Source organism: Balearica regulorum, chromosome 16 (assembly GCF_011004875.1).
Source record: "Balearica regulorum gibbericeps isolate bBalReg1 chromosome 16, bBalReg1.pri, whole genome shotgun sequence".
In the NCBI taxonomy this organism is placed as follows: domain Eukaryota; kingdom Metazoa; phylum Chordata; class Aves; order Gruiformes; family Gruidae; genus Balearica; species Balearica regulorum.
The window spans coordinates 9,829,552-9,852,210 of NC_046199.1; the positions used below are offsets into that span (position 1 = coordinate 9,829,552).

Genomic DNA, 22,659 nt, shown 5'->3' on the forward strand with positions numbered 1-22,659 from the left:
GAGCAGAGGGCATGGCAAAACCCCGGTGACCTGGCTGTGCTCGGCCTTGCTGTATGGTTAGCATGGGGCAAGGGGGTGTCCAGGGGGTTTCAAAAGGAATGATGGAGGCAGTGAGGCAGGGAGCACGCTGCCTTCACCCTCCACACCACGGTGCAGCCGCCTGCCCTGCTGATTTCGGCCATGCAGACTCTTCCTCCCAATCCTCGCAGCAGCCCCCTCAGGTACATGAATCCAGACCCGGCCCTAGGAGCTCCAATAGCTTTTAGATCACGGGTGCCCTCACCATGGGGGGAATCTGCCCTGCTCAGCTCCCTGCAGCCGTGCCAAAGCAGCTTTTGCTCCAGCCATGGACGGAGGTGGCCAAACGCTGCCTGTTCACTGCCTGGCTTTTACCCTCTGCCTCACTGGCAGGCAGCGGGAGGTGTGCTTGCTCCCTTGCAGGCAGGACACAGGTCCTGTTGATCCCAAACTCTGTGGGACACAGTATCAGAGCTCTGTTTGCAAAACCGTTGTGAGGGGACTGGGGATTCAAAGCCCTTTGCAAGCCTCTGCTGTGGGTGAGCTGAGAGGTGCCACGTTAGTCCACGAGAAGCTAACCGTCCTCCTCCTCCTTGGGAGGATGCTTCCCTCCACGTGCCACGGCTTTTGACACAGAGCAAGTCACGAGAGCCCGAGGAGGACAGACCTGCTGTCTCGGAGGGGCACCGCCATCCGGAGAGCTTCCCCACCGCCTTGGTCTGGAGATCGCGCTGGCGAGCAGGGACAGCATAGGAAATGCTGCATTGGAAAGCCCTGTGTGAGAGCCCAGGAGCCCCTGCCTTCCCACAGCAGACTTATCAAGGCACCAGTTCAGAGTGGCGCTTTCCATGGGCCAAAAGGGAAGTGCATACACACCAGACTTCTCGGGGTCAAGGATGCTGGGCAAGCAGCGAGCCGAGAGGCTGCAGGGGGCAAGGGAGGGAGCCGGGGCGTGGGGAGGGAGACACAAATAGCAAAATGAATGGCTTGAACTTCCTATGTTTTATGAAGGCGAATGAAAGGAGACAGAGAGGGGGAGAGAAAGGAGACCTGAGTGCTTGCACACGCTCTCACGCACACATGGGTCAGCCCAGACCCCAGAGCCCGTTGGTGGCTGGTGTGGCACGGCAGCCTGCACCCACTTGGCTGGCACGGCTCTGGGCCAGCTGCTTGTCTAGCCCAGCGTCCCCCGAGAACACCTCGCAAAGTGTGACAGGCTGCTGCTTCGCACTTATTCCTCCCCCTGTCATTATTATTTTGAAAAGCAGCCAGTATAATTAAAATTGTTAGGAGGAGGAGATTTAGGGAACAACCAAAGTGTCTCGGAAGAGCATCTGCAAAGCTGGAGGTCCAAACTCCACCCTGGTGCTCGCAATGAGCAGTGCCCAGGGGAACCATCATCTCCTCTGCGTCCTCCCTTCCATGCTCCCCGTTTTGCAGGGTGGCAGAGGCTGGGCTCCCACACAGGGTGGTCCTGGCCATGCTCCCCTCCATGGCTGCTGCCTGCTGCAGCCAAATCCTGCAGCCCTTCCTGGTGCATGACTTGTCCCAGGAGGTCCAGATGGTAGTGTCCCCAGGCACGGGCTGCTCACCAGCAGCTTCAGGACAGATGAGGTCGGAGGTTGTGGGGAGAGGAGGACACGGAGCCTCTGTGGGCTGCTCTGCCAGAGCGGCACGGATGGAGCCTGCGCTATCTCCTGGGAGCCATGCTGGTTTCTGTTGTGTTAGGGGATCCTGTGCCATGAGATGAGGTGTGGAGAGGTCCTTTGGCTCCTCAGAGGGGAAAACAGGACAGTCTGCAAGACAGAAATGCAAGTCATCATTTGTGGCAATTTCTCCAGGTTTCATAAGTGTTTGGATGGAGGATTTTGGCCTCCAGGGTCAAATGTCCCTGGTGCCAGGGCTGGGAGACTGAGGACATCAGACAATTGCAGCAAGGAGGGGACAAAAGGCAGCACCCCTGCTTCTATTCTGTGGCTGGCACAAGTTCGTGGCTGGGGGATTGGTTCCTCTGTCTCCTTCCTCCTCCTCTCCCAAATTTGAGCTGCCCTGGGCTCAGGGAGGAAGAGGAGAATAACCATCCTCAGGGAGGTCAGTGCTGGGAAAGGCTTGACCATCAGTGCAGGAGCATGGCAGCGACTGTGGCAGCTGCTGTGCCAGGTGGAGACGGCCGAGAGCCAGAAGCAAACCACCCAGCACAGCCAGGAGTCCTCCACTGCTGCCAAGGCAGGGTCACGAGGGTGAAAAGGAGGGGAGACGCATTAAAACCCCTCCCCAAAATCAGCGTTGCTCTGCCAAAACCTATGGCAGCTGTTCCTATCCCCTGGCTGGTGTTCACGGTGCCGGATGAGGGCTTGGGGTCTACCAGCTACCTGCTGTCCGTTCTTCCCCAGATGGGATCTCTCGCTACCAGCTCAGAGCCCAGGGACAGCCAACCTTCCTGTCCCTACGAGCCGTGACCCCAGGGCTGAGATCCTGGAGACCTGGGCACGCTTGAAATTAGGAGGTGTCTCAGGACAGAGCTTCCCCGCGGGTCTCATGGTGGGTAGGTGGGCAAGGCTGGGCCCAGGAGTGCCCCTCATCTCTGCCTTCTCCAAAAGTGGAGCAGATTGAGCCTCTGGTGGTTGGGAGCAACAGAAAGGGTGGGGTTTGGTGGCCGGTCTCCAAACGAATGATGGTGATTTGAATTTGCTGGGGATACTGGAAGCAAGAAAAGCTTATCTAACTTGATCCAGCCCAAATCAGCTGAGAGTCACTTGGGAAACACTGTCGCCCAGTAGGAAAACCAGGTGAGATTTTGTGGGGTTTTATTTTGCAGCAAACTCTTCTCCTGGCTCCATCAGCTCTGTCTGCTGAGGGCAGTTGCCAGCAAGGCACCGCGCACAGAGACTTTCACGGTGCCTCTTGATGCGCAGGGGTCAGCTAAAGCCCCCTCCCAACCTCTCCCTGAGCCCAGCTCCAGCGACAGACTCGCCCCTGCTCCGTTTTTAGCACATTCAAGTAGCTGCTTTCACAAGAGGTAAAAGAAAGTTCATGGATCCGTTGACAGATCAGCCCAAGCGGGAATTTCTCTGGGAATTCCTGCAATAGCAGGTTGGCTCCCGCGGAGGTGGAGTTTCCTCTGGATCTACCTCCACCCAGGCTTGGAGAGCGCTCCGGCCACCGGCTCCACGCTCGGGGGGCTGGGCTGAGCGACGCCACGGCTGCTTCCCAGCCAAGGTCAGCCAGAAACCCTCCCCGCTCTGCAAACGCCTGTTGTGTTAACCCTTGGGAAGAGCGGAGCCACAGGCTGGCAGGGTTAGGCTGCAGAGCTGGCCTGTGCCCTGCAGGCATGCAGGGGCAGGGGGCATTTTCCTCTCCCATCCAGCAGGCAGCGGATGGGGCTGCAGGCGTGAGGATTTCGTGCTGTTATGTTCCTCAGGGACCTGCTGCCAACCAGGCAGGCAGTCGTGGGGCCTGGGCGAGGACGGTCCACCGCGGCAGGAGGCTGGCGTTGGCAGGGTGACGGGTTTTTCGCTCAGAGGCAGGGAGCAACGGGGTGACGGCGCTCGGCATCGGTGACTGTGCGCTGTGGAATCTGAGACACGTCCCCGGCCATACTTGTGGTCAGGAACCATCTTCGCGTTGCAGTGATACAAACCACATTCACAGTGGCAGCAGTGCTGCTTGAGCATGCCTCTGACGCCAAGGACTGGCGTGACCCGACCCCACACACGGGACAGGCAGCTGTCCGCTTCCAAGGACCTCCAGAAGGTCCCCTTGTTCGGACTTGTTTCCTCCTCTCTCACAGAGGTGGGCCTCTCCAAAATGGCACCCCCTCGCTTCACAGACAGACCCTGCCAAGGGATGGAGGCTTTCCAGATGCTGCAGAGGCTCCAGACAGCGAGTTGGAGGGAACTCGCGTTCACAAACATGGGGCCAAGCCAAGAAGTTTCAAGGTAGCTCCAAGTGTCATGCCAGCGAGAAGGCCTGGAGGTCAGGTTTGGTCTGGGGCCACCTCTACCAGTTTGGGGATGAATCGAAACGTGTCTCACACATCTGGGTAGCAGCTCTTGCTCGAGGGGATCCCTGAGATCTGTCCAACTCAGTGCGAGCTGCCATAAAGAACAGCAAGCTGGCAGCTTTAGGTACATAACGGGCAGTTTGGGGGACAGCCACCCAGGAAAAGTTTAGCACTGATCTGTTCAATACTCCCCACTTTTGTGTGCTGGTAAAGCTAAACTCTGCCCTCAGTGACTCAGTTGCCACAGGACAGAGCAGGGTTGGAGCTGAGCTCAGGGAGCCCTGGTTCCCAACACCTAATTCTGCACCCTGAGGCCACACAGAGCACATCTCCACCCTTTCGCTTGATCTGTGGCCCCGCTGGGGCAGGACATGGCCGCTCTTTACCAGCACAGTCAGGGCCCTCTCCGAAACATCCGCGCTTGGCGAGGGCTGCGAAGCCAGCTGTGCAGGAGGCATCGAAGTTCTCCCCTTGCCAGGAACCAGCTAGAGAGAGCAAGAATATTCAGCAGCGAGTCCCAGGAGCAGACATTGCGCAGCTCCCGGGGGACGCGCCGCCCTCGCACAGTCTACGAGTGCCACCTACAGGGGGGCTCCTCGCTCCGGCCTGGGCACCCCCAAACCATCCGTCCCCCTCTCCATCCTTCTGTTAATTAGTCTCAAGTTGCCAAGGCTGCACCGGCCCGGCTGCACGGCCCCACGTCTCGGTTTAGCCAGGCAGCAGGGATAGCCGTGGCACTGAAGGCGACCTGCCATGGGACTGCAGCCATGGGAGATATTCCTGCAGTGCTCGATCGCTGCTGGAGCCGCTTCCCCGGCCTGAGCACCACGGGGCTGCTGACTCACGTCCTCTTTCAGGCGGTGCTGCTGCCCGAGTTGCAGCAGCTCCATCGGGACCGGCTCACCTGGGGCTGGTGCAGCAAAACCCACCTGTGGCAAGGGCTGGGCAGGTTATAAAGGGCAGGGCTCCCCACTCCCACCCAGGCCAGGCTGTGTAGGGAGTGGAGTGGTGCTTGGGCCTCCTCGATGCGGGGCTACCTGGGGTGCAGTGAGCCCTCAAGGGGGATCCCTGAGGGATGGAGCAGCCCCAATCTGGGGAATGTTGCACCAGGCTGAGGGGGAGGCGGCCTGGCTCAGCCGCCGGTGCTGCACAGTAACAGGTTGGGACACGCGTGTAGTCTCTATTGGCTCGGGGAGACCCTGAAACGGCACCGCGGGGGAGACCACGGGAACGAGCGACCACGGGGCTCCTGCGCCGCGCTCCGTTGCGGGGCCGTCAGGGCGGCGGCCTGCGGTTGCTCGGGGGCGGACTACATCTCCCACAGTGCCCCGCGGCGGGGCAGGGCGGGCGCGGGGCACCCTGGGAGTTGTAGTCCCGTAGTTCGGCCGCGCACCGGGAAGAGGCGGGCGGGCGCCTGGAGGACTACAAGTCCCGTCGTGCTCCGTGCGCCGCCCGCCGGATTGCGGTACCGGGGGCTGTGGTGGGCACCGGGCAGCCGCCGCCAGCCCTCCCCCCCCCCGTCCGGCCCCCGGGACCGGCCGCCGCGGGGAGCGGCGCGATGGGCGGGGAGGAGGAGATCGTGCGCATCGCCAGGCGGCTGGACAAGATGGTGGCCAAGAAGAGCGCGGTGAGTGGCGGCGGCAGGGCCCCCGCAGCTCGGTTGGGGTGAGGGGGCCTCCCCCTTCCCCCGTTTATGGTCCAGCAGCCGGGGCCTCCCTTTCTGCAGGGCCTCCGTCTTCGCTGCCGTGCTGTGGGACCCCCCGCTTCTCCCTCAGTGCCCGTTGTGAGGGGGCCTTCCCCAGCCCCCATTTTGGGGGCCTCCCTCTCTATGCAGTCGTTACCGTGGTGGAGCAGAAGCGTCCCCGCCATCAAGGTGGGGTTCTTCCCCCAGAGCTGGTTGCAGTGGGGTGGTCTCCCTCTCCGTGGGACCCCATCCGTTGCAGTGGTATGGGATCCACCCCGTTCCATCCCACTGCCAGTTACTGGAGGTGGGGACGAGGGCTGTTTCCCCCTGTGGTGCTGTGGGAACCCCTCCTCCCCCCCCAGGCCTCATGCACCCCCTGTTCCTCAGCTCAGCACCCGGGGGCTCACCCTGTGCTGCCTGCTGGGGTGTTCCCCTCCCGGGGAGCATCCTCAGCCTTCCTCCCCTGTCCCGTTGGGAAGGGGGATCCTTCCCGCTGGTCTGGGGCTCTGTTTTGCCCTCAGAAAACCTGAACGCTTCTGTATTTACCTCCTGCCTCCCCATTCCCCATCCCAAGCAAGCACTGCTTCTGCTCACTTTCACGGAGTGTGGAGGGCTGGCCTTGCTGCTGTCTGCACACTGGGGGTCTCGTGGGGGGGTAATGTAACTGATGTGACTGGGGGGACAGTAGCGAGTGTTTCCCTGCCTAATGCGATATGTCGGTTGGTGTTTGTACAAGTACAAACAGCATCACGAAGTGCCAAGGCGGAAGGCTGGGTGACAAGGGTTTGTGATGGAGGTAGGTTGTACATCTGTGTTTGTGATGGGGGAGAGGGCTGTTGGGGCTGGGAGGGGCTGTGGGGAACAGGAGGTGATGGGTGAGGAGGGGAAGGAGTTAGGGGAACGTGGTATTTGGGTGATGGGATGCTGGGTGCAGTTGTCATGTGAACTTTTGGATGCTGGACCAGCTCTGCCAGCCATGGATAGGGGTGTAGCTGTTCTAGCAACCCAGAAAAGTGTGTTTGGGCTAACCTGCAGCCTGTGATGTCTGTTCCTGTTGATGGCATGTTTTCAACCCCATTGTTGAAATAGGAGAGGAACAATTTTGCAGAATTTGCTTCTAAGCTTCATTGAAAAAGAAGCAGCTGCTTAAATGAGTGATGTGCAATGTTTTCTCTTGGTTGGCATTTTATACGGTACTGAACCGTAGCATATTTATTGTGCATCGGCTAAATTGCAAACTCTTCCTGCAGGATGGTTGTCTGGAGTACCTGCTTGTTGCTCTAGTTTTTGCCTGGATCCCCATTTGCTGCCGTTGTGCCAAGTGGTTCCATTTCTGGTAACAGAGACAGGAGTCACCGAGTCATTTTGTATGTTAAGGACTGGATTTAATGAAGTCCGTTTGGCCGTTGGAGGAATGGAAAGGTGTGAAACTGCCTCAGTGGGAAGTTGCTTGTTCTGGGTACAGTAATGTGTAGCTTATACTGGTATGAGTTGCTTGTGTGTACACTGAAAGCTTTGACTCTGCTTTGATCTGGCTTTCTCAGCATCTGTTCTGTAGGGTGGCACCAGCAGCTGGATTGCTTCCTCCAGTGACTCGGAAATGGCCCTCCTGCACAGGGAGGACGGGGTCTGTCAGTGCAGGCTGCTTTGCTTCTTCACAATTGTAGGCTCTGTAGGTCTTGTGCTGCAAATGGGCTTGGAGTGGTTGGTGTTTTAAATGAGCCGTTAGATGTGAACACTAGAAGGCCTTGTTTGATAGAAGGATGATGGGAGGAAAGAGCTAGCTGAATGGAGACAGGCGTACTCCAGGCTGTGATCTGCTGAGTGCTGCTGAAGGGAAGCTTGGCTAGTGCTTCTGTCCTTGCCATTTCTCTGACTGACTACCAATTTTATGTATCTACAGATTGCCTAGCCAGATTCTCTTCTAGATCTGGGTTCTGGGAAGCAGAGGTGATGCAAGGAAACCTCATATAATGAGTTTCAAGTGACTGGCTCTTCAGGTTCACTGCTCGATGGCTTTGCTCCTGATATCAAGCTCTTGTCCTGAGCAGAGTGGGGTACCAACATTAAAACTAGGAAACAGCATCTTTTAAGTTTCATGCTGTAGAGAGAGAGGATACTTTTAGCTCTGTCTCTGGGCAATGATTCTGAGCTTTAGGTGGGTGACTGAAGTTCTTGCACCTCTGCTAAACTGTAACATCATTAATCAGGGCCTCCAAAATAGTGAGTCTGATGGTAGGAGTACTGCTGGAAGCTAAGTGGTGTGTTGAGTGGACAGGTGTGATTCAGAGTGTATTTTTCAGATGTTAAAAAGGCTAAGCTTGCCAGGTAAGGATAATAAGCTAATGCTGCAGTTGTACTATACACCAGCAAAGATCTGTAGTGCTCCAGTGCTCTTCTGTTTTGCCCATTCCAATCTCTCAGGTGCTTCCAGATTATATGATCTATTGTCTGTCCAGAATAGCAGTCCCAGCAGTAATCTTGCTGATGTTTTAGGGAAGACTTGTTGGTGTTTTTCCATTTGAATTCAACTTTCTGAATTTATTCCCAAGCTGTTATATTTCTTTACTAAAAGCTGAGGCATTCATTCCGTTTCTCTTTTCCTCTGCAGGATGGTGCAATGGATTTACTGAAAGAACTGAAAAGTATGCCTATGACTTTGGACTTACTGCAGGTGAGTTGCACAGTTAGGGTAAAAAGCTGAAGTCTGCATATGGATCAGTCTAAAATGTTGTCTAGATAAATTTAATAGACTTCCTTTCACTTCTTGCCTCACTCAAAGTATCAAAATAAACATTAAATCCAGAAAATAGTACTGAACCTGGGTTTTGGACTGGCAGTTAAACAGATCTGGGCCACCATGCGTTGCCTGAAACTTGTATACAGCTGATGAGGCAAATGTGGGTAACTGCTCAAACAGTTTCTTAGGTTTCAAAAAGAGGAAAAAACAAAGTAGTAAACAAAGGGCAGTTATGGGAGAAGTTGTTTAAGTCTTTGTAATGGTGATATTCAGGACATTGGGGAGGTGTGAACAGAATTACAATTCTGTGTGAACAGAATTACAATTCAATCATTCTGCAAGTCCTTGGATACTTCATATCTTGGTCATTGGTGTGACTTTGTCATGCTTATTTCTGATTTCAGTTAGAAACAAATAATGAATCTGTTCTTGAATGATTCATTTGAATGTTCACTTGCAGTCCACCCGCATTGGGATGTCGGTAAACGCACTGAGAAAGCAGAGCACAGATGAAGAAGTCATATCACTTGCCAAATCCCTCATCAAATCTTGGAAAAAACTTCTAGGTAAGAAAATCAGCATGTTCCTGTCAGATTCAACTTGCGAAGGAGCTGGCTTCAGCAGGAGGCTGGGTTTCTCAGGAGAACTTAACTATTGATTGACATAGAATATTCCAGCAAATCAGCCTTTACAATTGCACCCTCTGTCTTCCAGGTTTTGTCTGTTACCATGCTTTTCTCTAGACTTAGGGGAAACCCAACAGCTAGCTCTTCCTTGAAAGAGCACTGAAAGCTTCAGGACTATTAACACGTACCTGTCCCTGTCCATATAATGATGAGCAACATTATTTGTAGAAACAATATCTGCACTCTGAACCCTCTGTCCCCACTTGTGTGCTATGTGGCATTAATTCAATGTGTGCTGTCAACCTTGTGCAACAGCTTGGAAAGAGAAATGCTGGAATGCATTTTGGGTGATGAGTTGGAGAAGGACCTTAGTTTAACACCTTGTAGACAAATTCACATGGACTGTTTCCTGCTGTGGTGGCTTTAATGGTGATGGATGCTGATAAGCAGAAGCTTTTAATTCTGAGAAATCTTAATGCTGATATAGCACAAACAAATGTCAGTGTTACAGATGGGGGGGATTACAAATATGGTCTTAGTGGTTATCTTTGCGATAAGAATGAGGTATCTGCAGCACTGAGATTGAAAGGGCAGCTCTACCTGTGTCCTGCTCCCAAGACCGTGTGTCTCCCACTCTATGCTAGGGGCAAAGTACCCCAATGAGAAGTTCAAACACTCCTTATTTTTTAAACAAATCTTCTGGGCAGTTGGGTGTAGCAAAGAACAAGTGCTGTTTGAGGCTAAGTGAAATGTGTGTCAGACTCTAATCTGCACCCCAGGGCTCCCGGTTTCTTGTTAGGCTAAATGAGCGTTAGAAGCACTGTGTTCCTGTCCTGGCTGGGACTGTCACTTCCATGTTAGGGTTGATGAGTATTGGCTAGGCTGAGACACGTTACCTCTGGGTCAAACTTCTTCTACAGAGTAATGAAAGTCCTACCCAGGGTTGTGCTTTTGGCTTTCAACAGCACTTGGGAAAGACTAGAAGTTGTATTCCTGAAGGACTAGTCCGTAGTGGCCCTTCAGGTGGTGTTGGTTGGAAATGGTGCTTTTAGAGAACGCGATCTAATCTGTTCTCAGCAGCCAGGGCGTCTCTGAAAGAAACTTTTGTGATGAAGCATGCCTTGTGAGGAAGCTTATCTCCTAGGCAGGCAAGGTGATTGCTCTCTAATTTGGTGGGGAAAGCTTTTGTTTGAATTAGTTTCTACTTAGAGGCAAGTAAAAGGTCTGTTAGAAAGCATGGAAACCATTCTTTCTTCTGATTCTTTTTGGAGAATAATAACTTGCCTTAGGCCAACTCTGTGTATTAAGACATTGATTAGCATATGCGGAGTCATAGTGTAAAGACCAGTTCTGAAAGCCTTAACATCCATTTCTCTTCTTTCGAATATAGATGCTTCTGAGGAAAAAAGTGAGGAGAAAAAGAAAAGCCTGTCCTTGCCAACATCTTCCTCAAAGGACACTGGTAACTCAAGAGACCAAAGGTAATGTTTCCTTTTAACCAAAGATGATACTGTTACAGAATTTTCTTAGAGTACCTTACATTAATTTTTATTTTTAAGTGTCTGAGGAATTTTGTGTAGTCAGATTCCTGGTCAGAAACACCAGGAGTCTAGACTTCTTCAGAGATGATCTGTGTGGTGTTTTTAATAAACTGTAACACAGAAATAAACATCTACCAAATACAGTGGCTTTAATGAGTTTTTTCCGTTTTACTCACATCTTATTTTATGTATTTCTACTGTTGGTTGTGTTGGTTTTTTTTCTGTTAGTAAAATACTTTTTGCATTGCATTTTTATATATTTTTGCTTATTTCTAACTTTGAACTCCTTAGAATGAAGATTATTTTTGGCCTTTGCTATCTGAAGTGATGGATGGGATTGATTCATACATCACTATAGTTAAACTTCCATTTCTTTGTTCCCTTCTTGGCCAGTCCCAGCAGAAGTCCACCCATCTGGCAGGTCTGCTGCATGCTTGCTCCTTGCCATGCCTTGAATGTTGCGTCCTGTTTCCAAGCCCTTGAGTGGAGGCAGTGATTAAAGGGGAGGGGGCAAATGCGATTTAAAAGGTGTGTGCTTCGTAGGTTTGACCCTTAAGTGATTTAGCCAATTGCCCAAGCTTGCCAGAAGATTTAGAGTATTAAGGCTATAGTCCTGCTGGTTTGCAGGCTCTTTTGTGTGTGCAGCCTGTCTCTCTCGGTCACTTTCTTGTCACTCTACCCTTCACTTTTCCTTTTTTTTTTGCTTGGATCATTCAAGGCATGACACTTTGGTGTGAGCTCTTTGCAGCTCTACAGAGAGCTGCTGATGGAGAAAGCGGAGCTATGTAACTTTAATTGACTTGCATCTTTGGTTATCTTCCCTAAAATGTGAAAAAGGATTTGTTAAGTATTGCAATGAAAGTACTGGCGAGACTTCACAGCCAGAATTGAGTCTTGTAGTGATACATTGCAACATGGGAGCCAGGGCTGTCTAGATCTTTGTGTATGACATGTCCAGCAGTGGTATGAGGGTAAGAGCAGTAGGATGGAGTCTCCCAGCTGCTGTTTCCTTTTGTGGCATTGAGAGGAGATGAGGGTTGGAGGCCAAAGAGCAGTCAGTGATAGTGGAGAAGGGGTTACTTTGTAAGCTGAGAGAGTTCATCTGAGCCATATCCTGATCGTTATACTCCAAAGTGCAGACTGGTACTGCCTTCCCTGAGGTGCGGATGCTGGAAGGATCTTATTGTAGGGCTGGTGAAGGTAGGAGCTGAGTCAGCCATGGCTAAAAGCCTTGTGCATGCCCTTACTGGTAAGGGGAGGCAGGTTTCCCTCCAGGGTAAGGGCAGAAGCCTGTGTGGAAGTACTTGTTGGCTGCTCCTGACAGGGAAAAGAGAAGGCAAGTATTACTGACTTGGCTGGTACTGCTCAAGCCAGGAAGTAGTATTGCACTTCAAAGAAAAAGGGAAGCTTCTGATTTAACCTTTGGAAAATTCATGCTGGGGAATGTGGAGCCTAGGGGGAAGGAAGTGTGAGACATTCCCTGGGCACAGTGGCAGTAGATGCTTAAGGAGAAAAACTAGTTGGGCCTGCTAGAACATCTAGTTTGAAGGGTGAGGCTTGTAGTAGTTTCACTCGGAATAGGATCCTGGCTGTAGGTGGAGAGGCAAAACCCCGCTGTCTCCTTGCTTTGACAGATAGTTATTGTGGGGTATGTGGAGTGGAGCTTTCTGGCATGTGCTGCTAATGCTCCTCTGTGCCTTGATGTGTTGCAGATACTGCAGGGTGTTGGTGCTTCTTTCTACATGTGTTCAGCCTCCGTCTTCTGAATGGCAAAGCATCCCCTTGGTTGTGAAGGACAAACATAACAAATGGATTAGCGTAGCACGGACCAGCAGAAGTGGCTAGCTCCTAGTGTTGGTCTGAGCCAGGTTCTTTTTACAGAGACAGGAATGCTTATTCTCCAGAGCTGCAAAATAAACTACTAATCTGCCTTGACAAAATATAAGTTATTAGCAGTGAAGAGTCTTTGTTCTTTGAAGCGCAGGCTGTGATGAAGGGAGTCTGACTGGTTGCTCAGCATGTGATAGCTGGCTCAAATGAGGCTGCTATCGGGGCACCAAAGATATCAGCTTGTATTCAGCTATTTCAGCCACTTAGTCTGATAGATTTTGGCTAGGCCTTCCTCTTCTGTCAGGGAGAAATACTTGAATAGCTCTTGGCCTGAAACTTGTCTTGCTTTCTGGAACACAGATGTAGAAATCCCTCTGTAGTGACTAGAGAGCTAGCACTGCGAGACCTGATGGCTCTGAGCCAGCCAGTGTGGAGCTGGCACCTGTGAAATTATATGCTGCATTACTGTAATCTAAAGCATATTCTGTTGTGCTGTAGTATTTTAGACCATTAGTGTAGTACACATTAATGGACTATGTGTAATGTTTCTCTGTCTCTGGCAGCATGAACTTCTTCTTCTTTTCCAGGATCCTCTAAACTGTCTTTATTAGGAGGTTTTGGATCTGTGGCCTGAATTTAGCTTTTCTGTGGGATTTTCTTCCAGTGCAGCCCTGAGTTCTGTTTGCAGTCTCTGGCTGTTGCTTTGCCACCATTTTGTTCCAGCATAGCCTTTTTTATGTATAAACCTTTCTTGCCTGGATAGATTTACAAGCTCGCTCTCCTGTTTAACAGGAACAGTGTGAACCACAAGGATTTCCTGAAGTAAGTCTTCTAGGTGTGTTTGAGGTCTGTTTCCCAACTATTCTAATTATAAACTAACTTCTAAAGCTTAATAAATAACTGTCTGTACATTCTTTGGAATGGCTGAGAAGTCTGTTTCCTCTAATTTGTGAGTGATCAGTTGTCATCGCAGGGCACGTATGACATGTATGTGTATGTAGGCGAATGTCTTTACTCATCAGCTAACAGAAGTGGGATAACCATGCATCTTGTCTAGCTTTTCTTCCACCTCCAGGGAATAAACATCTAAATACTTAAGTCAATAGCATTTGTAGATAGAACCTTTCTGAAAATCAAGTATTACGTGTCCAAATATTAGTTTAAAGATCTGTCTTTAAGTCTTGAATGTAGTAAAGGTCAGTGTTGAAAGTTCACATGCAGTGTTTTGCTCTGGGAGACCTTAGTGTCACTGTTGCTTGCAAAACAAGACAAAAGTTAAAGCTAGAAGAGCTTTCAGGAAAGCTTCTCCTGCCACCCCTTCCCAGGACAGCACAACCTCTGCCCAGTCTGTCCCTGACCTGCCTTTCTTTAAGCTCCTCTTTGACAACCCTAAAAAAACCGCAGGGTAAGACATTTCCACAGCTGTCCTCGGCAGTCTCTTCTAGTTCATAACTCACCTTTACAATTTGAAACTTACTCTCAGTCAAAACCTGTCTTGCTAAGACTATTTCTTCATGCTTTTGTCTTTAGCAAGTATGGAGGATTTTTCCTACTGTCTTCCTTTGTAACAAGTTTTTGGGTGTTTCAGGACTTGTCTCCTCAAAGTCTTCCCTGTTGCAATCCACTCCAATTACTTCAGTCTTTCCTTTTATTGTAGGTATGTTTTCTAGGCTTTTTGCCTTTGTCCTTTGGAAGTCTTTTTTTTCCAAACTGTTTTATGCAACATGATCAGCTGTGATTGAGATGAGTTATTCCGGAGTTGTGTATGCTTTGCTATATACACCCCCCACGTGTGCTGCCTAGGATCTGTGCATAGCTTTTTGAGCACAAAAGTACCTGCTGGCAATTTGTACATCCCAGGTGGGAGAAGATCATCATCTAACTGATTATTTGCAAGCAAAGTTGTTTTTTCTTTTTGTAATATGTGCAGTATAAATCCTATTGAATGTTTTGAGCTGTTTGGGCACAGATCTGTTCCTTAATTGCCTCCTGCAGTGCTGACCAGTAAAACTAGCTTGTAAAAAGTGTTTTTATTTAGTTACTGGTCAAGGAGAAATACAGTAAGCTCACAATATAATCTCCCTCGTAGAGTGCATCTGTTTCATGTGAGCAAGAAATTAATCCTCAGCTATGGTTTGAGCTGAACAATTTGCTGAAGGTGCACTAGTGGATGCTTCTTAAAAGGGCCTGGTGAGGTTTTGAATGGCAGAAATCCAGTAGCCCTAATGATGATCTACTGGCATTGAGGCACTGCAGAGCCAGACTGGATTTGAACTTAGCAGCAGCACGGTCTCCCAGGATAAGTCCCTGAAGTTGTCTAGTTGTCTGGCTCGGTTTGTGCAGCAGCAGATTCAGAAGGTTTCCAGCTTAGCACTGGGTTTTGGGTTTTTTTCTGGGGTGACTAATCCCTTCCAGGACAGTGTAGTGGAAGTGCTTGTTCAAAACAGATTTATTTTTGATGGCAAAGAGCTGGCAGTAGTGACCCAGCTTAACAGCAATTGTCAAACCACTTAGATGTTCAAGGAGATGTTGCTGGTATGGCACAGCTGAAATATCTGAGTTTCTCTGGGTTTTTTTCCTTTGTCTCTTGCTGCATTAATGTTACCAGGCATTGGCCATAAATACAGTGCATTTTATGGCCCAAATGCCAAAGTTGAAGCAATCTCTGCTGAAAAATTTGCTGTTCTGCTTAGATTTAATGGGAGGAGGAAGTTCTATAAAATCATCTGGGAATCATAATAGTCCGAATCTTCTACCAGCAGTATTTGCAGGGCTAACTAACTCTATGTGCAGATGTTAAGCTTTATGGGCAAGATGTCTTAACGCCGTGGGTGTACACCCAGCTGAACTGCTCAGTGAGGTTACTCCTCCAGCATGCAAACCTCGCAGCAGCGTGTGCAAGCCCAGCCTGTGTGGTGACTGTTCACCGTAGGTCTGTCCAGCCAGCTCCCCTGGCAGATGAGCTGACTAAGTCAGCCACAGCAGGCAGGTGTTTGCATTCCCTTGCCTGTGCCCATGATTGTTTGCAGATGGAAATGAAGTTATTTTTGTGAGTGAAGCAGTATTTATTAGTCCTGTGCCAGCCTGGCACCTGTACAAGCCGTGTGTGGTTGTGTAGGGGTGCTGTTCCGTGAGTAATCAAAGAGTACTGTCCAGATTACAGGCAAAAGGAAGATCCTCTTATGTGTTACGCTTTGTGGTTTTGGTTTTTTTTAATATGGGAGCTGAAGGAGCCACTTTCTTTCTTTTTCCTTAGCATGGCAGCTCCTTCTGGAGGGGCTAGTGTAGGCTTCTCTGATTTCTGCCCCAGAAGGCAGCATGCTGCACTCCTTCTTGGCTACAAGAGCTAGAGCACTTTTTTGTTTAGCTGTTCTCTTTCCTGCTGCTAACATCTTGGTAGTAAAGGATGTGAGATCAGGAACCAGCTCCAGTACCTGCTGAGATTAACCTTAGTGGTTCCTCCTGCTCCTTTTCTACTGAGAGCACTTATGGACTCTGTGTCCTGTGAAGTAACCGAGGAATAACGTACTGTGCATCTGCAATATGCTACTAGACCGAGAGTCCTGATAGTCTCAGGAAGTCCTGAGTATATTTGAGTTACTGATGGTGTCCAATGGCTTTGTAACCTGTTCACTTGATGCCCAGTGGTGCAGCAGTTGTGATGGGTTCACTGACAGAAGTTGGTTGGCAGGCCTGTTTCACGGATTATACCTTCCATTTATGAGTTCTCCTGTGGACTCTGACTGTATCTGGGTCAATGGTGTTGGTTGCTGTATTGTGCTATATGCTGATTCAGGCCATGTATCTTTTCACTGTTTTCCTCTAACTGGTTTTGTATTATGATTAAGAGGATGCTTGGCCACATCCCTGCTGATCCCTTCTCTGCTCTCAGTGACCCAGACTGAGACATTCTGACAGGTGATGTTTCTCTTTTAGCTCCAACAAAAGGCAGGAGCCTCCAAAGACTCCGACCACCCCCAAAATCACCACCTTCCCTCCGGCACCTGTCACCTGTGATGCTGTCCGCAACAAATGCAGAGAAATGCTGACAGCAGCTCTACAGGCTGATGGTAAGTGCTGGGGGAAACCCTGCGCTGTCTGAAGTGCTTCACAGCTCCTGGTGCATTCTGGCAGAGACCTCTGCGTGTAGGTCAGAGACCTCTGTTCCTCTTAGATAAACTCTTCCGGAGCAGCCTTGTCAAAGGATTATTGCCATCAGCTCAGTCTAGCTACTGGTCACCCCTCTGACAAACTGGCTGGCATCGCAGCATTTTTAGACACTTGCACGTGGCTGTGGCTTGAGCCAGAGGCACGGCAGTGTGTCAGGGGATGGCTGATAAGAACATGGGGTTACATGGGGTCTTCTGCTCTGCAGCCTGGGGTGGTCTGGCCAGAAGTTTCATCTTCAGGTGTGCAGGTATCTGCTTCCCTTTCTAGGTCTCAGTCTTGTCTGATTGCTGTAAAGTGAAGCTGTCATCTCTGCTTACCCTGAGGGCACAAAATGAAGCTGTAACTCAATACGTGGAATTTGTCGGTAATGGTGTTTATGCCAGTCACCATCTGCTCTTAGATTTCCCTGCTTGTGCAGACTGGAGCCCCTTAAATACCACGGTCCTCTGGATCTGGGATGGAATAGATCTCTCTTGCACTCAGGCTGAGCCATCTGAAACAGAGGCAACTGCAGATGCTCAGCATCTCTGAAAGTCAGATTTTAAAGATCTCAAGCTGAACACATGCTTGTGTCCAAATTGCAGATCCCTTTGGAAAATTGGGGTCTAAGCACTGCAGAGTTTATTAATTTGGAGCCAAGGAACGTAAATGGCAGATGGAGAAGTTCACAGTCTTTATTTCTACCCTTCCTATGTGTGCGCATGTGTTTATATATTCTGCAGTAAATACTTTGTGTAACTCTTAGAAAAAACCTTTCCATATGAAGTCTTGGAAATAGTCCCCTTGAGTCTGTCGCTAAGCTCGTCCCTGTTCCCTGCTTTATAGCATTGGTTACCATACCCAGTGTCCAAATTCATAGCAATTATTTCACTCTATGTGATGCTGTTTAATTGGCAAGAAGAAGCGTGTGAAACAAGAGGGAAGGGGCAGAGAGTCCTGAGCTGAGAAGAGAAATGAAAGCTTGACTGATGCTGCATGCTTTCAGGCCCTGCCAGATTGTTGGTCTGAGTAGAGCCTACTTCTCATGGACACTGATATCTGATGAGACTCAATTCCTGCCTATATAAGTTTGATTTCAACTATACCAAGAATATATTGGAAAACTAAGTTTTGGGGACCAGGTTCTTGTTAGCTTTGTCTAGTGCAATCCATCTCCTAGAGAGGTAGAGGGCATAGACTGGCTGGATTGGTCTATTTTTGTCACTGCCCTTTTCAAAAGGGTCAGAGGGTAGCTAGAGCAGAGGCCAAGATGCCATTTGATGGAAAGAGCATGTAAATTAAAATAGCAAATTATCTAGACTTGTATCTCAGAAATATTGAGCCTGGGGACCCCGTACCTGGTTGGAAGTCATTCACCTTGTGTTTCTCTTGTCTTACAGACGACTATGTTGCCATTGGTGCCGACTGTGAGCACATAGCAGCCCAGATTGAAGAATATATCCTTACTGTACGGGGCTTCTTCAAGGGTGTGCATGCGTCCAGGCCATGAAATTAATGTGCTCGGAGGAAAAAGTGGGACAGTCTTTTTTGCATAAATGTTCTGCTGTAGCTCTGCTTGTCAGGGCCCTGGGTCTGGTTCCAGGTATGATTCCAGCTCTGCTTGGCTGGGTCCTGGGTCACTAATGAACGACCAGTGTGGTGGTGGGAGCTCAGCGCAGAGCCCATGCTGGTATGATGGACATGGTTATTTCCTTCCTGTTTGCACCATAATGGATTGTAACCCCCAGTTTGTCCTTCCCATAAAAATGCTATTTCCTGCTCTCAGCTCTGCTTCCAAATACATGCAACTTCCCTGTGCCTCCCTGTTGAGGAGAGTGTGCTAATATAGACAGAAGGATGGAGTGATGAGGATCAAGTTGCATGTCGATTTGAGATAAGCCAGGAGTTTGCTTGGTTTGGGGGTTGTGGGGTAGGAGGTGCAGCTGGGTTCTCTTAGTGGAGGGTTTTGTGGCTGCCTTGCTGAGAGAAAGAGCAGGTTGAAGAACCTGAGCATAACTGAAAAGAAAGATTTTTTTTTTTCAGCACAGTGAAAAAGCCAGAACTGAAAGCCCCTGAACTCTGGGATTGTATAGGCCTGCTCTCAAATGCAGCATTAACCTCCCAGAGCAGACACTGCTGTTGGGTCCCAGCACACTCATCTGTGACCTGGCAGTGAGTAACACTCCCTGCTTTCACGAGTGGTATAGAAAGTGCTTGGATGCCACTGGGTTGATTGCAGACTCCTTGACTACCATGTACGCATATACCAGGATGTCAAGAACACGGACATGAAATACAAAAACCGAGTGAGGAGCCGTATCTCGAATCTGAAGGATTCCAAAAATCCTGAGCTGAAAAAGAATGTGCTGTGTGGGGTGATTACCCCTGAGCAGATCGCGGTGATGACCTCGGAGGTGAGGAAGCCTGAGGAGCAGGGTTTGCTTCTGACAGAGGATGTGTCATTTTGTTTAGCTTGAAGCAAGGGGCTGGTCTCCTGCCTGGGTTGCAGATTTCTCAGCTGATGCTGTCAGAATGCATGGGGAGCAAGCTGGCAATGGAGTTTGCAATGCAGAGAGTAGTCTGTTGGGACTTCAGATCATCATGGGGGCCTTGGTATGAACCAGAAACCAGGAATGAAAGGCGCTCTGTCTTAATACCCATCTGTTAGGCCAGCCTGTCTTGTTGATTCTTTCCACTGTACTGGGTGTGGTGGTAAAACAGGACAGATGTGATTTTATTGCTTTTTTGAAAGGAAATGGCCAGTAATGAGCTGAAAGAGATCAGGAAAGCCATGACGAAAGAAGCAATTCGGGAGCATCAGATGGCCAAGACAGGAGGGACGCAGACTGACCTCTTCACCTGTGGGAAATGCAAGAAGAAGAACTGCACCTACACCCAGGTTAGTCTTCCTGCTCCTACAGGCTCCGCACTGGTGACCTCTGCACAGGACATGATATGTCACAGTCACGAGCTCTTACTGGTCCGTGACAGGCCCTGCAGCATGGCACAAGTTTTGCCACTGGTGGAGAGAACCCTTTTGTACACTCAAGGCTCTCTAGAACGTGCCGCTTTTGCACAATGATTTTGCACACATCTTTCCTTGGAGCTTGTGTAACTATTTTTGGCTCATTTGTACAAGAGTGGGGGTTGTACAGCACCGAGAAAGCTTTCAAAAGTACAACAGTGCTGCTTGCAGCACAGCTCGGGGGAGCTGCATGTTGAAAGCAGGTGCTGGGAATGTGGAGATTCAGACAAAGGAGTGGGTAGTGTAGATGAGAGAGACTGCAGAAACCAAGGCAGGCATGTTGATGGTATTAAAAGTGCAAATTAAGAATGTAGATAAGCTGCAGCTGGACAAACCCCAACTTACTTAAAATCAAACATGAAACAGGTGAAACTCAAGGAATAAATGAAGCAGTGATGTGAGCAGGCAGAGAGGATTTTTCTCCTCAGTGGACAGCTGCTGGAAGCCTTGTGCATTACTGGTGCTTTTTAGTTCCCATGTTCACACCAGGCATCTGGAGATAAATACGCCTTTGCTGTGAGTCAGTGTTTTAGAATGTGCAGATACCCAAAAATGCACCAGCAACCACGCAATTGCTACTGAGTGGGTGCACACAGACTGTGTGTGTGCAAGTACCGAGCGAAACTCCGTGTGCTTGGACTTGATGTGCAAACGCAGATGAGAGCCAGGCAGCTGACCGGGGATTTTCCTTTGGCTCAGCAGCAGCCTTGCATCCTGCAGGCTGGCTCAGGCGAGAGGCCTCGCTCTGTGAGTGGTCCCTAAGTCAGCTGGAAGCGCTGCCTGGACTGTCTCGCTCGCCTCAGCAGCACATGGGACTCTTGTCTCCACCTGTAGTGGAGACTCTTGTCTCCACCTGTAGTGGACTGGAGTCTGCCTGGAATTGGTACAGGTGACAACAGTGTCTTCTAAAATAGAAATATCAGAAAGGTTTTCTGTATTTTTATTAATTTTCCAGTGAAATTGCTGTTTGGTGACTGAGATGTTGTAAGTGACAAGTAGATGAACTGGCATTTATGAAAGTATTTGAAGCCAGGCAGTAATGTCATGTGAGAATTACAGAATTTAGCTATCCAGCGCGTTTGCAAAACATGCTTGATTTGCATCATGCAAATACTGTGACTCTTGCACATTGGGTAATTACACATGTAGATCACCATAATTACCCCTTGACATAGTTCTGTTGTCCGACTTTCACAGGGAGTGCCAGTATTTTCAGTGTAGATCTGCTTTGTGGTATTCAAATGCCATGAAAATCTGATTTTTAGCAAAGTATGTGTTTCTGGCAAGAGTCAGTTAGAGGCAGCAGTCACATCTGGGTTAAATATCAGAGTTCCTTAATGGCTCAAATACAAAACAGACTGGAAGTGCGCAGAACCTGGTAACCCAGAGCACGTTCCTGTGAGGCCAGGTCTGTAAAAGGGAATGGCTTGAGTGCTTTTTTTATGTGTCGCTGTGGAGCACGTGCTTGATGGGCTTGAGGGTTTTGTAGTCTTACCGACGGCTGCATCCCTTTCTGGGGGACAGTACAGGAGGGACCGGCTGTGGGTGTATCCACCTCTGGAGCCACCCACAAGGAATGGGCAGCAAGAGGGGGTGAGGAGGGAAATCTGCTGCCCCAAACATGACACCCTGGTAGCATCAAGCTAGAGAGGGGTCATGAGAGGTGTAATCTGTGTGTAAAACAACCAGACTCATTTTACAGGGAAGCTCCTGTTGCCCTCCCAAGCCTTGGTCTCTCATTGATTTCTGAGTGTGACCCTAGCATGAATCCCTGGTGGCCAGAGGGACAAGGGGATCCCTGTGACCCCCCATGGGGCCATGTGCAATGCTTGGCTCTCATTTCCCTCACTTCTTCCCCCAGGTGCAGACCCGCAGCTCCGATGAGCCCATGACCACCTTCGTCGTGTGCAACGAGTGTGGGAATCGCTGGAAGGTAGCACACCAAGGATATTACTGGCACTGAGGGGTGTTAGGGTAGCTGCACCAACGATGCTGCAGATGCTTAGCTGCTTCCCTCAGAGGTGCTTGCCAAATGCTGACTGGCTCTAGCAAGTGATCTTTCCTCCCAGCACAGAGGCAAGAGCTCCTGGGTTCATCCCATCTCTGCAGACCAGCTGGGGTCAAGTCTCACTCTTGCATTCCTTGCCTCCCTCCTCACATTCCCTCTTCTGTCATGACCAACTTCACAGTGCTTTCCATGCTCCCTCTGTCCTTTGAGAGATGGTGGTGATGACATTCAGCATTTTAAAACTGCTCTTTTATACTGCACAGAGAGCTCGGGGGTGAGCAGGAATCTCCTGGTTGATGGTGAGCAGAAATGGCGCTGCCACCAAGTGCCAAAGAGCCACAGCTGAGAGATTCAAACAGGAGCTCTGTTTGGCCCCTGCCCCAGGGGCTGAGCCCTGCCTCTGCAGAATCCCCCAGCCCTTGCCAGCTTCAGAAACAAGACCATCACCTGGATCCCTATCTTCTTCTAGGCAGCACACGCATGTCCTGCAAGTCCCCTTGGCAGTGAGGTTTTTCTAATCGGGGTTTAAACTCCCTTCTTTTGCAGTTCTGCTGATATGTGCCATGGCCCGAGAGCGGCAGCCAAACGCAGATCAGAGCGCAACCTCCATACGCCAGCTCCCACGGCAATTGTGTATTGTGTCCCAAGTGAGTTTGCATTGTCACGCGTTGAGAGAGCAGCTGCACGGAGGCCTGCCTCTCTGCTCAGGCCTCAGTGGAGAGCCACAGTTGTGGGCTGACAGGTTGGCAGGAGAGCTCACTAAACACACTTAGTCATTATTTTCTCATCTAAGCGAGTATGGTCACTTTTTCTTCAAAACTAATAAACATTTTTGTCAGTTTCTGACTTTTATTTGAACTGTGTGCATGCAGTACTTTGTTTTTTGCGGCATGGAACTGCATGGGAGCTTGACACACAGTCAGTGTCTGGATGATGAGGACTGGACACTGCCTGGAATACCAGAAACCAAGAAGCCACTTGTAGGTACACCCTCAGGGCACAAAGGCTTGCTCCTTGTCAACTCACAAAACCTAA

At 49.9% G+C, this 22,659-nt stretch overlaps 1 protein-coding gene and 1 long non-coding RNA gene across 3 annotated transcripts; one reads left to right on the forward strand and one right to left on the reverse strand.

Moving 5' to 3' along the window:
- Positions 1-1,001: 1,001 nt before the first annotated feature.
- On the reverse strand, positions 1,002-6,055 carry LOC142604096 (uncharacterized). Its single transcript, XR_012837993.1, has 2 exons — positions 5,863-6,055; positions 1,002-1,814 (listed from the first exon to the last, which is right to left on the reverse strand). It is a non-coding gene; the product is annotated as an uncharacterized LOC142604096 (long non-coding RNA).
- Positions 5,436-22,482, forward strand: TCEA2 (transcription elongation factor A2). 2 transcript variants are annotated; one of them, XM_075768384.1, is made up of 10 exons: positions 5,437-5,648; positions 8,317-8,379; positions 8,906-9,011; positions 10,462-10,552; positions 16,379-16,512; positions 17,992-18,048; positions 18,851-19,005; positions 19,344-19,490; positions 21,478-21,549; positions 22,171-22,482. In XM_075768384.1, exons 1-10 carry the CDS (start codon positions 5,580-5,582, stop codon positions 22,177-22,179), a joined length of 903 nt encoding a protein of 300 aa, XP_075624499.1. In that variant the 5' UTR covers positions 5,437-5,579; the 3' UTR covers positions 22,180-22,482. The 2 variants fall into 2 exon arrangements, with proteins under 2 accessions (XP_075624498.1, XP_075624499.1); XM_075768383.1 differs by lacking the exon at positions 22,171-22,482 and having other exon boundaries at positions 5,436-5,648; positions 21,478-22,164.
- Positions 22,483-22,659: the final 177 nt, after the last annotated feature.

Coding starts and splice junctions, on each gene's coding strand:
- TCEA2 (XM_075768383.1), top strand. CDS start 5,580: ATGGGCGGGGAGGAGGAGATCGTGCGCATCGCCAGGCGGCTGGACAAG. Junction 5,649..8,316: donor TGGTGGCCAAGAAGAGCGCG/GTGAGTGGCGGC, acceptor TTTCCTCTGCAG/GATGGTGCAATGGATTTACT. Junction 16,513..17,991: donor AGCAGCTCTACAGGCTGATG/GTAAGTGCTGGG, acceptor CTTGTCTTACAG/ACGACTATGTTGCCATTGGT.